General features: G+C 49.2%; 1 protein-coding gene across 1 annotated transcript in view; it reads left to right on the top strand.

Annotated features, from left to right (window-relative positions):
• Positions 1–18,819, top strand: part of ALDH4A1 (aldehyde dehydrogenase 4 family member A1) — a 41,064-nt gene that overhangs the window by 12,254 nt on the left and 9,991 nt on the right. The window contains exons 3-12 of the mRNA XM_082274575.1: positions 662–754; positions 1,204–1,251; positions 3,062–3,217; positions 3,336–3,485; positions 4,752–4,826; positions 10,348–10,535; positions 11,861–11,934; positions 16,471–16,667; positions 17,093–17,140; positions 18,404–18,556. Coding sequence (XP_082130701.1) covers positions 662–754; positions 1,204–1,251; positions 3,062–3,217; positions 3,336–3,485; positions 4,752–4,826; positions 10,348–10,535; positions 11,861–11,934; positions 16,471–16,667; positions 17,093–17,140; positions 18,404–18,556 — 1,182 coding nt within the window. The remainder of the gene's footprint in view (positions 1–661; positions 755–1,203; positions 1,252–3,061; positions 3,218–3,335; positions 3,486–4,751; positions 4,827–10,347; positions 10,536–11,860; positions 11,935–16,470; positions 16,668–17,092; positions 17,141–18,403; positions 18,557–18,819) is intronic.

Raw genomic sequence — 18,819 nt, 5'->3', positions numbered from 1 at the left:
ATCAGTGGATGGGAGCATTGGCCAAGGTTTAGAGGATGGGGGCATTGGTCTGGTAAATGGATAGGGACGTTGGCCATAGGATCAGTAGATTGGGACATTGGCCAGGGTTCAGTGGAAGGGTGTATTGGCCAGGGCTCAGTGGATGGGTGCATTGGATGGGGGGCATTGACCAGGGGTCAGTGAATGGGGACATTGGCCAAGGGGTCAGAGGATGGGGGCATTGGTCTGGTAAATGGATAGGGACATTGGCCATAGGATGTGGATGGGGACATTGACCAGGGATCAGTGGATGAGGGCATTGGCCAGGGGTCAGTGGATGGTTGAATTGGTCAGGGGTCAGTGGATGGTTGAATTGGTCAGGGGTCAGTGGATGGGGACATTGGCCAGGGGTCAGTGGATGAGGGCATTGGCCAGGGGTCAGTGGATGAGGGCATTGGCCAGGGGTCAGTGGATGAGGGCATTGGCCAGGGGTCAGTGGATGGTTGAATTGGTCAGGGGTCAGTGGATGGTTGAATTGGTCAGGGGTCAGTGGATGAGGGCATTGGCCAGGGGTCAGTGGATGAGGGCATTGGCCAGGGGTCAGTGGATGAGGGCATTGGCCAGGGGTCAGTGGATGGTTGAATTGGCCTGGGGTGCTCTCCTAACCTCTGTTTTGTGCCAGGCACTACATGAACTTAGAGAGAAGACGGAGGAAATCCCGTGTGTGGTTGGAGGAGAAGCGGTGTGGACAAAAGACGTCAGATATCAGGTTTCGGTAAGATTGATTTCTTTTGTTCTTATTGATTGGCAAAGCACGATTATCACGCCGCCATTCTGTGTGTTACACGGAGGGCATTTGATTGGGTTGTCCTAGGCGCCTTCATTGCCCAGAAGAAGCTCCCGCTCCTTTTTGGGTGACAAGCTTCATGCAATTTTTAAAGGCATGTTTTGCCGTACAATTCTGAGGAGACTCTGATTGGCCAATACAAGAGATTGCAGAGGATCTGATTGGCCACGGTTATATTTTATGCTTTGCTTAGCAGAGCATTGGGAGTTCCCACATATATGCTGATCTCCGTCCATGCATTGTATGGTGGGATACCACCTAGGGGGAGGGGCTATGAATACCGGCATACGGAGGGGTGTGTCTAGTGTCAGGATTGCACAATGGTAATGAGACGTTTTTTGGACACTTTTCACTGATTTTCTGTTATTTCTTTTCAGCCGTTCAATCATTCACACAAAGTGGCCAAATACTGCTATGCAGACAAGGTAAGGACCCCGCCCCTCCCCCACGCTGCACTCTTCTTAGGAGGTTCCCTCAAAGTGTGTAATCTCTATTCCCAGTATCCGTCTCCCAGTCTATCCTCAGTAGGAACAATGCCCCTCCCCCTTGCATTGGTGGTCAGTAGGAACAATGCCCCTCCCCTTACATTGGTGGTCAGTGGGAACAATGCCCCTCCCCCTTACATTGGTGGTCAGTGGGAACAATGCCCCTCCCCCTTACATTGGTGGTCAGTGGGAACAATGCCCCTCCCCTTACATTGGTGGTCAGTGGGAACAATGCCCCTCCCCTTACATTGGTGGTCAGTGGGAACAATGCCCTGCCCCTTACATTGGTGGTCAGTGGGAACAATGCCCCACCCCCTTACATTGGTGGTCAGTGGGAACAATGCCCCTCCCCTTACATTGGTGGTCAGTGGGAACAATGCCCCTCCCCTTACATTGGTGGTCAGTGGGAACAATGCCCCACCCCCTTACATTGGTGGTCAGTGGGAACAATGCCTCTCCCCCTTACATTGGTGGTCAGTAGGAACAATGCCCCTCCCCCTTACATTGGTGGTCAGTAGGAACAATGCCCCTCCCCCTTACATTGCTGGTCAGTAGGAACAATGCCCCTCCCCTTACATTGGTGGTCAGTAGGAACACTGCCCCTCCCTCTTACATTGGTGGTCAATAGGAACAATGCCCCTCCCCCTTACATTGGTGGTCAGTAGGAACAATGCCCCACCCCCTTACATTGGTGGTCAGTAGGAACAATGCCCCTCCCCCTTACATTGGTGGTCAGTAGGAACAATGCCCCTCCCTCTTACATTGGTGGTCAGTAGGAACAATGCCCCTCCCCCTTACATTGGTGGTCAGTAGGAACAATGCCCCTCCCCCTTACATTGGTGGTCAGTAGGAACAATGCCCCTCCCCCTTACATTGGTGGTCAGTAGGAACAATGCCCCTCCCCCTTACATTGGTGGTCAGTAGGAACAATGCCCCTCCCCCTTACATTGTTGGTCAGTAGGAACAATGCCCCTCCCCCTTACATTGTTGGGTCAGTAGGAACAATGCCCCTCCCCCTTACATTGGTGGTCAGTAGGAACAATGCCCCTCCCCCTTACATTGTTGGTCAGTAGGAACAATGCCCCTCCCCCTTACATTGTTGGGTCAGTAGGAACAATGCCCCTCCCCCTTACATTGGTGGTCAGTAGGAACAATGCCCCTCCCCCTTACATTGGTGGTCAGTAGGAACAATGCCCCTCCCCCTTACATTGGTGGTCAGTAGGAACAATGCCCCTCCCCCTTACATTGGTTATCAGTAGGAACAATGGCCCTCCCACTTACATTGGTGGTCAGTAGGAACAATGCCCCTCCCCCTTACATTGGTGGTCAGTAGGAACAATGCCCCTCCCCCTTACATTGGTGGTCAGTAGGAACAATGCCCCTCCCCCTTACATTGTTGGTCAGTAGGAACAATGCCCCTCCCCCTTACATTGTTGGGTCAGTAGGAACAATGCCCCTCCCCCTTACATTGGTGGTCAGTAGGAACAATGCCCCTCCCCCTTACATTGGTGGTCAGTAGGAACAATGCCCCTCCCCCTTACATTGGTGGTCAGTAGGAACAATGCCCCTCCCCCTTACATTGGTTATCAGTAGGAACAATGGCCCTCCCACTTACATTGGTGGTCAGTAGGAACAATGCCCCTCCCTCTTACATTGGTGGTCAGTAGGAACAATGGCGGCTTGCCTGGAATTCAGATTTAATCGCTCTCCAATGTACAAACGGCGAATTAACGGGAATCTCCGCCCACAGGAACTCCTCCACAAAGCCATCAATGGCGCGTTATCCGCCCGCAAGGAATGGGACCTGAAACCGCCCGAGGACCGCGCCCAGATTTTTTTCAAAGCCGCCGACCTTCTGAGTGGCCCCCGGAGAGCGGAGATTCTGGCCAAGACCATGATTGGACAGGTAGGTACTCTGACCCCGCCCACTCTGCTCCTATCCAATGGCAGGTTTACATCAAAAGCCACCAGGACTGTCCGGATTTTATTATTTTTAATAAAAATTATTTAAATTTTTTTTGTAGGGGAAAACAGTTATTCAGGCTGAAATAGACGCCGCCGCCGAGCTCATCGACTTTTTCAGATTCAACGCCAAGTACGCCTTGCAGCTGCAACACGAGCAGCCAATCAGCGTGCCGATCAGTACCAACACTCTGGTGTACCGCGGCCTGGAGGTACGATACCACGCAGAGGTCATAGGTCATGGGGGGAGGGGACTAAAGGAATATTAAAAAAACACAATCAGGCTGCAGAATAGTAAAACAGAAGAAGCTCCTGCATTTCTTTCCATCGGGGGGGGGGGGGGGGGGGGCGTTTGGGGAGTTTGTGCTTGTAGGGGTGGTTGGGGGGGCAGGATTGTTGTAGTAGGGATCATTGGGGGGTAATTGTGGTAGGAGGGGACATTTTAGAGGAAGATTTATGATAGGAGGGGTGATATTTGTATTTGGAGGTTTTTTTTGGGGGGGGGGGGAGACAGGATTGTGCTAGTAGGGATCATTGGGAGGTATTTGTTGTAGGAGAGGACATTTTGTGGGAGGATTCATGCTAGGAGGGGGGATTGGGGAGAGGACTTGTGCTAGAAGGAATGATTTGAGGGGGGGGGGGTATTTGTACTAGGAGGGGGATTTTTTTTGGGGGGGGCAGGATTGTGCTAGGAGGGGAAATTTTGCAGATTTATGCTAGGAGGGGGGATTTGGGGGGGGGGGGGATTAGTGCTAGAAGGGGTGATTTGAGAGGGGGCGTATTTGTACTAGGAGGAGTTTTTTTTTGGGGGGGGGGCACAATTATCTGTGGTAGGAGGGGAAATTTTGTGGAAGTATTTATGCTAGGAGGGGGTATTTGTGCTAGAAGGTGTGGTTTGGGAAGGGGGGGGGGGTGTTTGTACACAACTTTGCAGGAGGATTTATCCTTGGAGGGAGATTTATGCTAGAAGGTGTGATTTGGGAGGGGGGGGGGGTGGTATTTGCTCTAGGAAGTGATTTTTTTTTGGGAGGGGGCGTGTTTATGCTAGTAGGGGTGATTGGGGGATATTTGTGGTAGGAGGGGACATTTTGCCGGAGGATTTATGCTAGGAGGTGGGATTGGGGGGGAGTTTGTGCTAGAAGGGGTGATTTGAGAGGGGGGGATTAGTACTAAGTGGGGAAATTTATTTTGGGGGGGGGGGATGGGGGGGATGTGCTAGTAGGGATGATTAGGTAGGAGGGGAAATTTTGCAGGAGGATTTATGCTAGGAGGGGGGATTAGTGATGGGTGTATTTTTATGCTGGGAGGGGTGATTTGAGAGCAGAGGGAGGAGAGGATTTGTGCTCAGAGGGGAAATTTGAGGGGTAGAGCATTTGTGCATAGAGGAGTTTTTTATTTTTTGTGTGGGGGGGGGGGGGGAATTTGAGCTGGGACATTCTGTGTACTCACCTCATTGACTTCTGCTTTCCCTCTGCCAGGGATTTATTGCTGCCGTCTCTCCGTTCAACTTTACTGCCATTGGGGGAAACCTGGCGGGGGCTCCGGCATTAATGGTAAGTGTGAATTTACCAAACTCTTCTCAATAAAACAAAATCCTAAATAAAGCAAAATGCCAGCCAAGCATTAATAAAGCACAGGAACTTCGGTCTCTATCCCCGGAAAAAAATCGAGCTGGGTTGAGCGCTGCTCAGCTATTTGCAGGGAACTTTGTATTCTGTGATGCTCTCTCTTATTAGCCGAGGTGGAGAGGCGGGCGAAGGATGTCACGATCCACTCAGCCATTCGCAGGGAGCTTTGTATTCTGTGAAGCTCTCTCCGATTGGCCGAGGTGGAGAGGCGGGCGAATGATGTCACAATCCACTCAGCCATTCGCAGGTAGCTTTGTATTCTGTGAAGCTTTCTCTTATTGGCCGAGGTGGAGAGGTGGACGAATGATGTCACAATCCACTCAGCCATTCGCAGGGAGCTTTGTATTCTGTGAAGCTTTCTCTTATTGGCCGAGGTGGAGAGGTGGACGAATGATGTCACAATCCACTCAGCCATTCGCAGGGAGCTTTGTATTCTGTGAAGCGTTCTCTGATTGGCCGAGGTGGAGAGGCAGGCGAATGATGTCATGATCCACTCAGCTATTCGCAGGGAGCTTTGTATTCGGTGAAGCTCTCTCTAAATGGCCGAGGTGGAGAGGCGGGCGAATGATGTCACAATCCACTCAGCCATTCGCAGGGAGCTTTGTATTCTGTGAAGCTTTCTCTGATTGGCCTGAGGTGGAGAGGTGGGCGAATGATGTCACAATCCACTCAGCCATTCGCAGGGAGCTTTGTATTCTGTGAAGCTTTTTCTGATTGGCCGAGGTGGAGAGGCGGGCGAATGATGTCACGATCCGCTCAGCCATTCGCAGGGAACTTTGTATTCTGTGAAGCTTTCTCTGATTGGCCGAGGTGGAGAGGCGGGTGAATGTCGTCACGATCCGGTCAGCCATTCGCAGGGAACGTTGTCATCTGTGAAGCGTTTTCCGATTGGCCGAGGTGGAGAGGCGGGTGAATGTCGTCACGATCCACTCAGCCATTTGCAGGGAACGTCGTCATCTGTGAAGCGTTCACTGATTGGCCGAGGTGGAGAGGCAGGCGAATGTCGTCATGATCCGCTCAGCCATTTGCAGGGAACGTCGTCATCTGTGAAGCGTTCTCTGATTGGCCGAGGTGGAGAGGCAGGCGAATGTCGTCACGATCCGCTCAGCCATTCGCAGGGACTGAGCTTTGTATCCTGTGAAGCTTTCTGTGATTGCCTGAGGTGGACGAATGATGTCACGATCCGCTCAGCCATTTGCAGGGAGCTTCGTATTCTGTGAAGCTTTCTCTGATTGGCCGAGGTGGAGAGGCGTACAAAGGATGTCACGATCCGCTCAGCCATTCGCAGGGAGCTTTGTATTCTGTGAAGTTTTCTCTGATTGGCCGAGGTGGAGAGGCGTACAAAGGATGTCATGATCCGCTCAGCCATTCGCAGGGAGCTTTGCATTCTGTGAAGTTTTCTCTGATTGGCCGAGGTGGAGAGGCGGGCGAATTATGTCACGATCAGCTCAGTCAGTCATTCTCAGGGAACTTTGTGTTCTGTGAAGCTTTCTCTGATTGGCCAAGGTGGAGAGGCAGACAAAGGATGTCACGATCCGCTCAGCCATTCGCAGGGAGCTTTGTATTCTGTGAAGCTTTCTCTAAATGGCCGAGGTGGAGAGGTGGATGAAGGATGTCAGGATCCGCTCAGCCATTCTCAGGGAGCTTTGTATCCTGTGTGATTGGCCGAGGTGGAGAGGAGGGCAAATGATGGGGGCTTCTTTTCCACGTTTCTTGCATGTAGGGGTGAAGCACTGAAAGGAACGGCCTCCCTAAATGCAACGCGCATAGAGGTGCCTGCGCACGGCTGCACCTGTAGGTCTAAAATCCAGGGAATCTCCTTTACGCACGCCCGTGTGACCGCGGCCTCAGGCACCCAGCACGGAATGTATTCCAATGTGATGAAAGGAGCGGTTTTAGCAAATTCCTCTATTTTAAGATTTTGCCTTTCCCTGCGGATGTGAGGAGTAATTAGAGGACGTTGTGTTCTGTTGTAAAACATGCGCCCACTAATCCCGGCACATCAGATCAAATGTCACCGCGTTCAGACGGAATCCTCTCGGCTGGATAATCCGGAGACGATCGGCCATTCTTCTCACATAGTTTATAAATGTTTCATCCAGGACTTGTTTTCAGGAGAGATAAAAAGAATCTAGAACTTTCTTCCGATGGGAAGGATTGCCCAACCCAGATAAATAGGGGTTACAAAGGCAACGGACTTTGTGGGGGGGGGGGAGGGGGCGGGTGATAATCAGGTTCAGGTGTTCTCTTTGAAGTCTCATGTCAGACACACAATTGGTGTTGGGGGTTATTAAACTGTTATTTGCAGGTGCGGTATTCTGCCGTAATATAACCTGTAGAAGTCAGAATACAGCAAGATCCATGGAGTAGCTGCCATTATCTGCCTGCCAGACATCCACTAATTACCATCCTCCGTGTGTCGGTATGATCGACGCATTTTATGTCATTGTAGAACATGACAGTGAGAGGAAGACTTCAATACAAAGATTTACTTCAAAAAAGCTCATCTATTCTATACTGCAGCTTCTCAATTTCAGTCAGCTGCACACCACTGGATAACTCCCAACCGCCATCACCATACCATTCCTTCCCACCATCACCGCATAATTCCAACTCGCCATCACTGGATAACTCCCAACCGCCATCACCATACCATTCCTACCCACCATCACCGCATAATTCCAACCCGCCATCACTGGATAACTCTCTTCCGCCATCACCATACCATTCCTACCCACCATCACTGCATAATTCCAACCCGCCATCACTGGATAACTCCCAACCGCCATCACAATACCATTCCTTCCCACCATCACTGCATAATTCCAACTCACCATCACTGGATAACTCCCAACCGCCATCACAATACCATTCCTACCCACCATCACTGCATAATTCCAACTCGCCATCACCATACCATTCCTTCCCACCATCACCGCATAATTCCAACTCACCATCACTGGATAACTCCCTTCCGCCATCATCATACCACTCCTACCCACCATCACCGCATAATTCCAACTCGCCATCACTGGATAACTCCCAACCGCCATTACCATACTATTCCTACCCACCATCACCGCATAATTCCAACCCACCATCACCATACCATTTCTAACCACCATCACTTCATAATTCCAACTCGCCATCACTAGATAACTCCCTTCCGCCATCACCATACCATTCCTACCCACCATCGCCGCATAATTCCAACTTGCCATCACTGGATAACTCCCAACCGCCATCACCATACCATTCCTTCCCACCATCACCGCATAATTCCAACCCGCCATCACTGGATAACTCCCAACCGCCATCACCATACCATTCCTACCCACCATCACCGCATAATTCCAACCCGCCATCACTGGATAACTCCCTTCCGCCATCACAATACCATTCCTTCCCACCATCACCATACCATTCCTACCCACCATCACCGCATAATTCCAACTCGCCATCACCATACCATTTCTACCCACCATCACCGCATAATTCCAACTCGCCATCACCATACCATTCCTACCCACCATCACCGCATAATTCCAACTCGCCATCACTGGATAACTCTCTTCCACCATCATCATACCACTCCTACCCACCATCACCGCATAATTCCAACTCGCCATCACTGGATAACTCCCAACCGCCATCACCATACCATTCCTACCCACCATAACCGCATAATTCCAACTCGCCATCACTGGATAACTCCCAACCGCCATTACCATACCATTCCTACCCACCATCACCGCATAATTCCAACCCGCCATCACCATACCATTTCTAACCACCATCACTGCATAATTCCAACTCGCCATCACTAGATAACTTCCTTCCGCCATCACCATACCATTCCTACCCACCATCGCCGCATAATTCCAACTTGCCATCACTGGATAACTCCCAACTGCCATCACCATACCATTCCTACCCACCATCACCGCATAATTCCAACCCGCCATCACTGGATAACTCCCAACCGCCATCACCATACCATTCCTACCCACCATCACCGCATAATTCCAACCCGCCATCACTGGATAACTCCCAACTGCCATCACCATACCATTCCTACCCACCATCACTGCATAATTCCAACCCGCCATCACTGGATAACTCCCAACCGCCATCACCATACCATTTCTAACCACCATCTCCGCATAATTCCAACTCGCCATCACTAGATAACTCCCTTCCGCCATCACCATACCATTCCTACCCACCATCACCGCATAATTCCAACCCGCGATCGCTGGATAACTCTCTTCCACCATCACCATACCATTCCTACCCACCATCACCGCATAATTCCAACCCGCCTTCACTGGATAACTCCGTTCTACCATCACCATACCATTCCTACCCACCATCACCGCATAATTCCAATCCGCCATCACTGGATAACTCCTACCCACCATCACCGTATAATTCCCATCTGCCATCACCATACCATTCCTACCCACCATCACCACATAAATCCAACCTAACATCACTGGATAAGTCCCAACCTCCGTCCCCATACCATTCCAACCCGCCATCACCATTTAACTCCTATACAAGTCATACCCGCTATCACCATACCATTCCAACCTGCCTTTAATGTAAAACTCCCATCCGCCATCACCGTATAACTCCCATCCGCCATCACCATACCATTCCAACCCGCCATCACCGTGTAACTCCCACCTGTCATCACCGTATAACGCTCAACTGCCATCACCATACCATTCCTACCCACCATCACCACATAAATCCAACCCGCCATTACTGAATAAGTCCCAACCTCCATCACCATACCATTCCAACCTGCCAAAACTCCTATACAAGTCCTACCCGCTATCACCATACCACTCCGACCCGCCATCAACGTATAACTCCCAACCCACATCACCGTATAACTCCTATACAAGTCCTACCCATCATCCCCACATAATTCCAACACGCGATCCCCGTATAACCCCCAGCCACCATCACCGTATAACTCCCATCATTCCCGTATAATTCACAACTGCCATGACTGTATAACTCCATCACTGTATAATTCCCAACTGTCATCGTTGTATAACTCCCAACTGCCATCACCATACCGTTCCTACTCACCATAACCACATAACTGGTATCCGCCATCACCACATAACTCATATACAAGTCCCACCCTCCTTCACCATACAAGTCCCACCCTCCTTCACCATACAAGTCCCACCCTCCATCACCATACAAGTCCCACCCACCATCACCTTTACTGCATAACTCCTACCTGCCATCCTCATACCAGTCCCACCCACCATCACGGTATAACTCCTATTGATAGGTCTTGGAAATTCCTAAAACGTTGTGCTCTTCCCCTTCAAACCCCCCCCCCCCCCAATGTGAGTTCCTCTAATAAGACACACTTGCCTAAATTTGTAGTTTAATTAACCCTTTGTGTATGGTCACTTGGCAGGGTAATGTCGTCCTGTGGAAGCCCAGCGATACGGCCATGCTTGCCAGTTATGCGGTGTACAATGTCCTCCGTGAAGCTGGCCTACCCCCCAACATTATACAGTTTGTCCCGGCAGATGGCCCAGTCTTCGGAGACACCATCACCAGCTCAGAACACCTCAGCGGAATCAATTTCACAGGAAGCGTTCCGTAAGTTCCAGAGAAATGTGAAGAGTTCATTATGGGGAGGGTGAATGGGTAAAGCTGATGTTTATTATGATTATTATTTGCCCTCCTGGGCAGGTGTAAGTCTGGAAGTGGGGGCATTCCCAGGCAAGCTTTATTTGCTCACAGATCACCCCAGGTACCGCCAATATGTGATGCTGAACCTCTGTGATTGAAATCCAATTTCCAATTAATGAAGAGGGCGGGACAGGGACAGTAAGGCTGGGGAGTAGAGGGCTAGATGATGCTGGACATCCAACCCAGGATACCATGATGACCGGTTGGATCAAATCTAAGAGTAATAGAATGTTTTTAACTGCCAAAATACATAATTAATGGATTGAAAACTACATGAAATATAAAATGTTGCAAAACTGTATAATGCTTAGAATGTATCACTCCCATATCCATAGAATGTACAGTATCTCACAAAAGTAAGTACACCCCTCACATTTTTGTAAATATTTTATTCTAACTTTTCATGTGACAACACTGAAGAAATGACACTTTGCTACAATGTAAAGTAGTGAGTGTACAGCTTGTATAACAGTGTAAATTTACTGTCCCCTCAAAATAACTCAACACACAGCCATTAATGTCTAAACCGCTGGCAACAAAAGTCAGTACACCCCTAAGTGACAATGTCCAAATTGGGCCCAAAGTGTGAATATTTTGTGTGGCTGCCATTATTTTCCAGCACTGCCTTAACCCTCTTGGGCATGGAGTTCACCAGAGCTTCACAGGTTGTCACTGGAGTCCTCTTCCCCTCCCCCATGATGACATCACAGAGCTGGTGGATGTTAGAGACCTTGCGCTCCTCCACCTTCTGTTTGAGGATCCCCACAGATACTCAATAGGGTTTAGGTCTGGAGACATGCTTGGCCAGTCCCTCACCTTTACCCTCAGCTTCTTTAGCAAGGCAGTGGTCATCTTGGAGGTGTTTGGGGTCGTTATGTTGGAATACTGCCCTGCGGCCCAGTCTCTGAAGGGAGGGGATCATGCTCTGCTTCAGTATGTCACAGTACATGTTGGCATTCATGGTTCCCTCAATGAACTGTAGCTCATTTCCCCTCACTTTCAATCCTAGTGACACCAATCACAGGACATATAGAGAGGGGGAATCTCCCCAGCGGGGACACAGAAAGCAATAAAAACCCAACAGGGGTTCTAACCCTTTCATACTTTAATCAAAATAAAAATGGCTTTACGTACACCGACACTGAACAGGAAAGTGCTCTCTTCTGTATAATATTAATATTTCTGTTCCTTTGCATTCATAAATTACAACTTTTTTTTTTTTTAATGCCTAGAACCTTTAAGCGGCTTTGGAAACAAACTGCAGAGAATCTGGACCGGTACCGGACCTTCCCCCGCCTGGCTGGAGGTGAGCGGGTTGGAGTTCAGATCTGTACACAAAAGGAACAGCATTCATTATTAGATTTCATATTATAGAACTTCCCTCCGAATGATCCTCCTATACAGATATCCAATATGGCCACTACAGATATTAGGCAGGAGAGGAGTAGAGAAGCTGGGGACTACCCTCTGCACCTCCGCCCTCTGCACCTCCGCCCCTCTGCACCTCCGCCCCGCCACCCCTCTGCACCGCCACCCCTCTGCACCGCCACCCCTCTGCACCGCCACCCCTCTGCACCTCCACCCCTCTGCACCTCCACCCCTCTGCACCTCCACCCCTCTGCACCTCCACTGGCTAGTTTTCCATTACTGCTGCCCACTGAGCACCCATATCAAAAGGAACCTGACCTGACTTGAACCATTTCTAAAAGGTAGCAGCAGTCCTGAACTCCAAACTGGACACTGATGTTAATTTGCATACAATGAGGCCGGAGACAGGTAAAAAAAAAAAGTGGGAATACATTTTGAAGCAGGAAAATATTGGCCAGCAGGTGGCGCTCTACTCTTCCTCTGATGCTCTGGGTTGCTGGTCCTGCATTGTACCTGACTGTCCAAGCCCGGAAGAGGAGAGGCTTTGGGGGTCCAATCACATGGAGAGGAGGGATAAGGTAAGTAAAACTGCATTTGAAAGGTGAGAAAGTCCGTAAGCTGAAGCAGACCTGTGTGAAGAAATGAATGGCTCTGACCAGGCCACACCCCCAACGCATTTTGCTCTGCCCCTTCATTTAAGCCCTGTGCTGGGAATTCCACTCAGATACTCAGGGCTGTGAGAGGAGAGAAGCACACAGAGCAGCTATGCCCACCCCCTCCCCTCTGCTGCCCATTTGTATTATGTGTTCACATAATACAAAGGCTTCTGTGAATGGGCAGGAAGAGGGGAGGGCCGGTATAGCAGCTGCAGCGACTCTGATCCTTCTGAGCTCTGCATCTTGAAGTGAAGAGTTTCTGCAGCTGCTATGCCCACCCTCCCCTCCTTAATCCCAATCACAGTAAGCCTTTGCATTATGTGAACCCACTTGCTGTAGTTTTGGGAGAGTGACGCTGATATTTCTAAGCTCTGCATTTTGAGCAGTAGAGTCACTGAAGCTGCTATGTCTGTCCTCCCCTCCTGCCCATTCACAGAAGCCTTTGTATTATGTAAACACATATACTGTTGTTCTGGGAGAGTGACCCTTATCCTTCTGAGCTCTGCATCTTGAGCAGTAGAGTCACTGAAGCTGCTATGCCCATCCTCCCCTCTTCCTGCCTATTCACAGAAGCCTTTGTGTTATTTAAACACATTTGCTGTAGTTCTGGGAGAGTGACACTGATCTTTCTGAGCTCTGCATCTTGGACAGTAGAGTCACTGAAGCTACTATGCCCACCCTCCCCTCCTCCTTCCCATTCACAGAAGCCTTTGTATTATGTGAACACATTTGCTGTAGTTCTGGGAGAGTGACACTGATCCTTCTGAGCTCTGTCACTTTCCCAGAGCTATAGCTGTTGCAGAACTATACATCCTATGAGGCATTGTAAAACTCTGACATTCACAGACATGATGGGAATTGTAGTTCCTGAACAACTGGAGGGCCATAGTTTGAAGACCCCCTGCTCTAGGGTCTCTAGTAATATATATAATGTTTGGAGGTTCTAAGTAAATTTTTTAGCAAAAAATACTGATTTTAACTTGTAACAAGTGTCAGAAAAAGGCTTAGTGTCCAAGGGATTAAGGAGCAGGTGGCCGTCTTGTCTTTCACAACCGATGAGTCATCAGCTGTCAGCGGATTTCCCCGCTGATAGCTGAATGTAAAAAAAAAAAAGAATTGTTGGCATTAAAAAAAAAAAATCACAAAAAAAAAACAGCCGTATCGGCCTTCCAGCAATACAAGGAGGAAAATAAGAAGTGTAAACACGAAATCAAGATGGCTAAAATCAACTTTGAGAGACAAATAGCGGAGGATAGTAAAAAAAACCCAAAGAAATTCTTTAAATATATCAACAGCAAAAAAAACTAGGGCAGAGCATATTGCACACATAATTAGCGATGATGGGAGGATGGTTACAGAGGACACTGAAAAAGCAACCGTGCTGAATTCTTTTTTCTCGTCAGTCTTTACGCAGGAAAAGGAAGGGTACACTGACCATGACTGTATGGAGTACACTGACCATGACTGTATGGGGTACACTGACCATGACTGTATGGTTAGTAGTAATACACAGGACTTGCCACTATGGCTAACAGAGGGGGAAATCAGGGAAAGGCTGGATAAACTTAACACAAACAAATCACCAGGCCCGGATGGCGTACATCCGAGAGTGCTCAAGGAACTCAGTATGGTTATATCTAGACCACTGTTCCTGATCTTTGCTGACAGTATTAGGACAGGAGATGTACCAGGGGATTGAAGGAAGGCTAACGTGATTCCGATATTCAAAAAGGGCCAGAGACATATCCCGGGAAATTATAGGCCTGTCAGTTTGACATCAATAATATCTAAACTTTTGGAGGGGATGATAAGGGACTATATCGTAGAGTATGCTAAAGACAACAACATCATCAGTAGTAACCAGCACGGGTTTACAAATGGGCGATCTTGTCAAACCAATCTCTTAGCATTCTACGAGGAAGTGAGCTGTGAGCTAGATAGGGGGAGACCAGTGGATGTGGTGTACTTGGATTTCGCTAAGGCGTTTGATACAGTTCCCCACAAGCGCTTAATTTATAAAATAAGGTCTGCAGGTATCGACAGCAGGGTTTGCTCTTGGATACGGAATTGGCTAAAAGGGCGTGTCCAAAGGGTGGTAATAAACAGCGCATACTCAGACTGGGCTGAGGTAGTAAGCGGGGTGCCCCAGGGCTCAGTCCTGGGACCAACCTTGTTCAATTTATTCATAAACAGCATTGAGGACGGGATCAGTAGTTCGTTATCAGTTTTTGCAGATGACACAAAATTGGCCAGGGCAATAACTGCACAGCATGAAGCAGATATCCTACAGAATGACCTGGACAAAATTACGGAGTGGGCAACGACATGGCAAATGAGGTTTAATGTGGAGAAGTGTAAGGTTTTGCACTTGGGGACCAAAAACATAAAAACACAATACACGTTAGGAGGGGAACCCTTGGGGGAATCAAAAATGGAGAAAGATCTGGGAGTCTTAGTTGATGATAGATTAGGCAACAGCATGCAATGCCAAGCGGCAGCTTCCAAAGCCAACAGAATATTAGCATGCATAAAGAAAGGGATGTATTCCAGAGATAAGACTATAATCCTTCCACTTTTATAAAACTCTGGTCCGACCGCATCTGGAGTATTCTGTCCAGTTCTGGTCGCCAGTCCTCAGGAGGGATGTGTTGGAGCTGGAGAAAGTCCAGAGAAGGGCAACTAAACTGATTAGGGGGTTGGAGGACCTTACCTATGAAGAGCGGCTCCAATCGCTCGATTTATTTTCCCTGGAGAAAAGACGTCTGAGAGGGGACATGATAGCAATTTATAAATATCTTAATGGGGATCTCAGCTTAGAAGAAAAGCTGTTCATTCGAAGGAATTGCATGAGGACTCGAGGACATACAATGCGATTAGAGGAGAAGCGTTTTAACCTCAGGCAACGTGGGGGGTTCTTTACTGTTAGGGCTACAAGATTGTGGAATTGTCTACCACAAGAGGTGGTTTCTGCGGGTAGTATGGTGACTTTCAAAAGACTCTTAGACTTACATCTCAAGGATCAGGAGATTGAGGGCTATGTTAGATGATTACAGTCACACACACCTACACAGGTTGAACTGGATGGACTATTGTCTTTATTCAACCTCACCTACTATGTAACTATGTAACTATGTAACTATGCATTGGATGCCCCTCTTTGGGTCTAGTATTGCTTTTGAGGGTAACCCCCGGGCCAAAAATATAGAAAAAAGGCTTCAAAATCCATACCAGACCCTTTTCCGATCATGCAGCCTGGCAGGCCCGGAAATGGGGGGGGGGGGGCGAGCAAGCACTCCCGCTTCCTGAACCATACCAGGTTACATGCCCTCAACATGGGGTGTGCTTTAGAGCAGGGGGCTTCTCCCCTACCTTAGATTGTAAGCTCCTCGAGGGCAGGGACTGATGTGAATGTACAATGTATATGTAAAGCGCTACGTAAATTGACGGCGCTATATAAGTACCTGAAATAAATAATAATGCACCTTGTCCCCAAGGGTCACTTCCCCCTGAGGACCTGGTATGGATTGCAGGGGGAACCCCAATTTTTTTTTTCCTTGATATTTTAATGGCAGCAATTCTTTTCTTTACATAACTCATCGGTTGTTAAGGACATGGCGGCTTCCTGCCTGCTTTAACAACCATGTTGTTTTGCTTTTACATTTTTTATTTTTCAAGGGGGGGGGGGAGGGGGTGCAAGTAGCTGGTCTTGCTTGGGGCGCACAATAGTCTAGCACCGGCCCTGCATAGATGTCATTTTTGGTTCTGCCCCATACTAATAGTTGAACCCTTGCAGTAAAATGTCTATTCTTCCTCCATAGAATGCGGTGGGAAAAACTTCCATTTTGTGCACAAGTCTGCCGACCCTGAGAGCGCGGTGAACGGCGCCATCCGATCGGCTTTCGAGTACAGCGGTCAGAAATGCTCGGCCTGCTCGCGGCTCTACGCTCCAGACTCTCTGTGGCCTCAGATCAAAGCCAGGCTGTTGGAGGAACACGCCAAGATCAAAGTGGGAAATGTGAGTGGAGATTTCCCCCCTCTCGTAAGGGGTCTCTGTCCTTTTTTTTTCGGGGCTCAGCGGGAGTCTGATGGGATTAGAAGACGCGTTAGGCCTCCACTAATACCTGCTGAACCATCCGACTTCACTTATCCTGTCAAGCACTAGAAGAAAAAAAAAAAAAAATTTAAATTGGAGAATCTCGGGAATGCGGTCGGAATTTATTGTAAGTAGCCGTTAACCCGACGCGTTAATTGAAAAGAAGTGTCCTTGTTCCCTGTCAGGTGGGAAGTGTAATTTTAGAAGCTGAAGGTTGTGCGAGGATTTAGCGGAGGCTTCTGCTCGGCTTTTGATCCATGACATGCACTTAGGAGATTTGGGGAACATATTAATGAGCTGCGCGATGCTGATATCCTCTGATCTGCCTTCTCTGCTTTAATTCCCAGCCCGCCGATGACTTCAGCACCTTCACCTCGGCCGTTATTGATGAAAAGGCAAGTAGTGGGATTTTCTGTTTAATCTGGATTACAAATGTCGGGGAAAGTGACCAGCCATAGCTGCTAGAAAACCAGCACCCTTCCCGCTCTGCTTACCGTACCCATCACAAAACCGGCACCCTTCCCGCTCTGCTTACCGTACCCATCACAGAGCCGGCACCATTCCCGCTCTGCTTACCGTACCCATCACAGAACCGGCACCCTTCCCGCTCTGCTTACCGTACCCATCACAGAACCGGCACCCTTCCCGCTCTGCTTACTGTGCCCATCACAAAACCGGCACCCTTCCCGCTCTGCTTACCGTACCAATCACAGAACCGGCACCCTTCCAGCTCTGCTTACCGTACCCATCACAAAACCGGCACCCTTCCCACTCTGCTTACTGTGCCCATCACAAAACCGGCACCCTTCCCACTCTGCTTACCGTACCAATCACAGAACCGGCACCCTTCCAGCTCTGCTTACCGTACCCATCACAGAGCCGACACCCTTCCCGCTCTGCTTTCCATACCAATCACAAAACCGGCACCCTTCCCGCTCTGCTTACCGTACCAATCACAGAACCGGCACCCTTCCAGCTCTGCTTACCGTACCCATCACAAAACCGGTACCCTTCCCGCTCTGCTTTCCATACCAATCACAAAACCGGCACCCTTCCCGCTCTGCTTACCGTACCAATCACAGAACCGGCACCCTTCCAGCTCTGCTTACCGTACCCATCACAAAACCGGTACCCTTCCCGCTCTGCTTACCGTACCCATCAAAGAACCGGCACCCTTCCCGCTCTGCTTACCGTACCAATCACAGAACCGGCACCCTTCCAGCTCTGCTTACCGTACCCATCACAGAACCGGCACCCTTCCCGCTCTGCTTACCGTACCCATCATAGAACCGGCACCCTTCCTGCTCTGCTTACCGTACCCATCACATCTTTCTCCTCTCTCCCCTCTCTCTTTCTCCTTCTCTTTCTCCTTCTCTCGCTCTCCTTCTCTCTCCTCTCTCTTTCCTTCTCTCTCTCCTTCTCTCTCTCCTCTCTCTCTTTCTCCTTCTCTCTCTCTTTCTCCTTCTCTCTCTCTTTCTCCTTCTCTCTCTCTCTTTCTCTCCATCTCACAAGCTGCTTTCTGACTGTCCTCCCCCTTATAAAAACTGGAATTCACAGACAGCAGTGAAGAGTTCTCCCCGCTCGCCCTTCCATATAATGACGTTTTTTATGAAATATGAAAGTTTTCTCTCTCTGAATTGTTCCTCCTCTCTCATCAGTCATTCAAGCGGATACAAGGCTGGATCAAACACGCCAAGGAGTCGCCCAACCTCACCATTCTGGCCGGGGGGAATTGCGATGACAGAGTTGGATACTTTGTAGAACCCACAATCATAGAGACCAAAGATCCGAAGGAGAAGATCATGGCGGAGGTAACGGGACGCACAGCACAACGTTCTCACTGAAATGGGCGTTCTGTGATCGGGAAGCCAGGACGAACGTTCGTTTTGCACATTACAAACAGATCCTGAGTTGTGTCTTCTGACCTAAAATGATGACCGCAACCCAATAAGGATTGCACACGGGCAGATTGCACACAGGCACATTGCACACAGGCACATTGCACACAGGCACATTGCACACAGGTAGCTTGCACACAGGTAGATTGCACACGGGCAGATTGCACACGGGCAGA

This window comes from Pelophylax lessonae (genome assembly GCF_965119305.1).
Source record: "Pelophylax lessonae genome assembly, chromosome: 12".
Lineage (NCBI taxonomy): Eukaryota > Metazoa > Chordata > Amphibia > Anura > Ranidae > Pelophylax > Pelophylax lessonae.
Note: the sequence above shows the minus strand (reverse complement) of the source record. Positions and strands in the feature narration are given on the sequence as shown.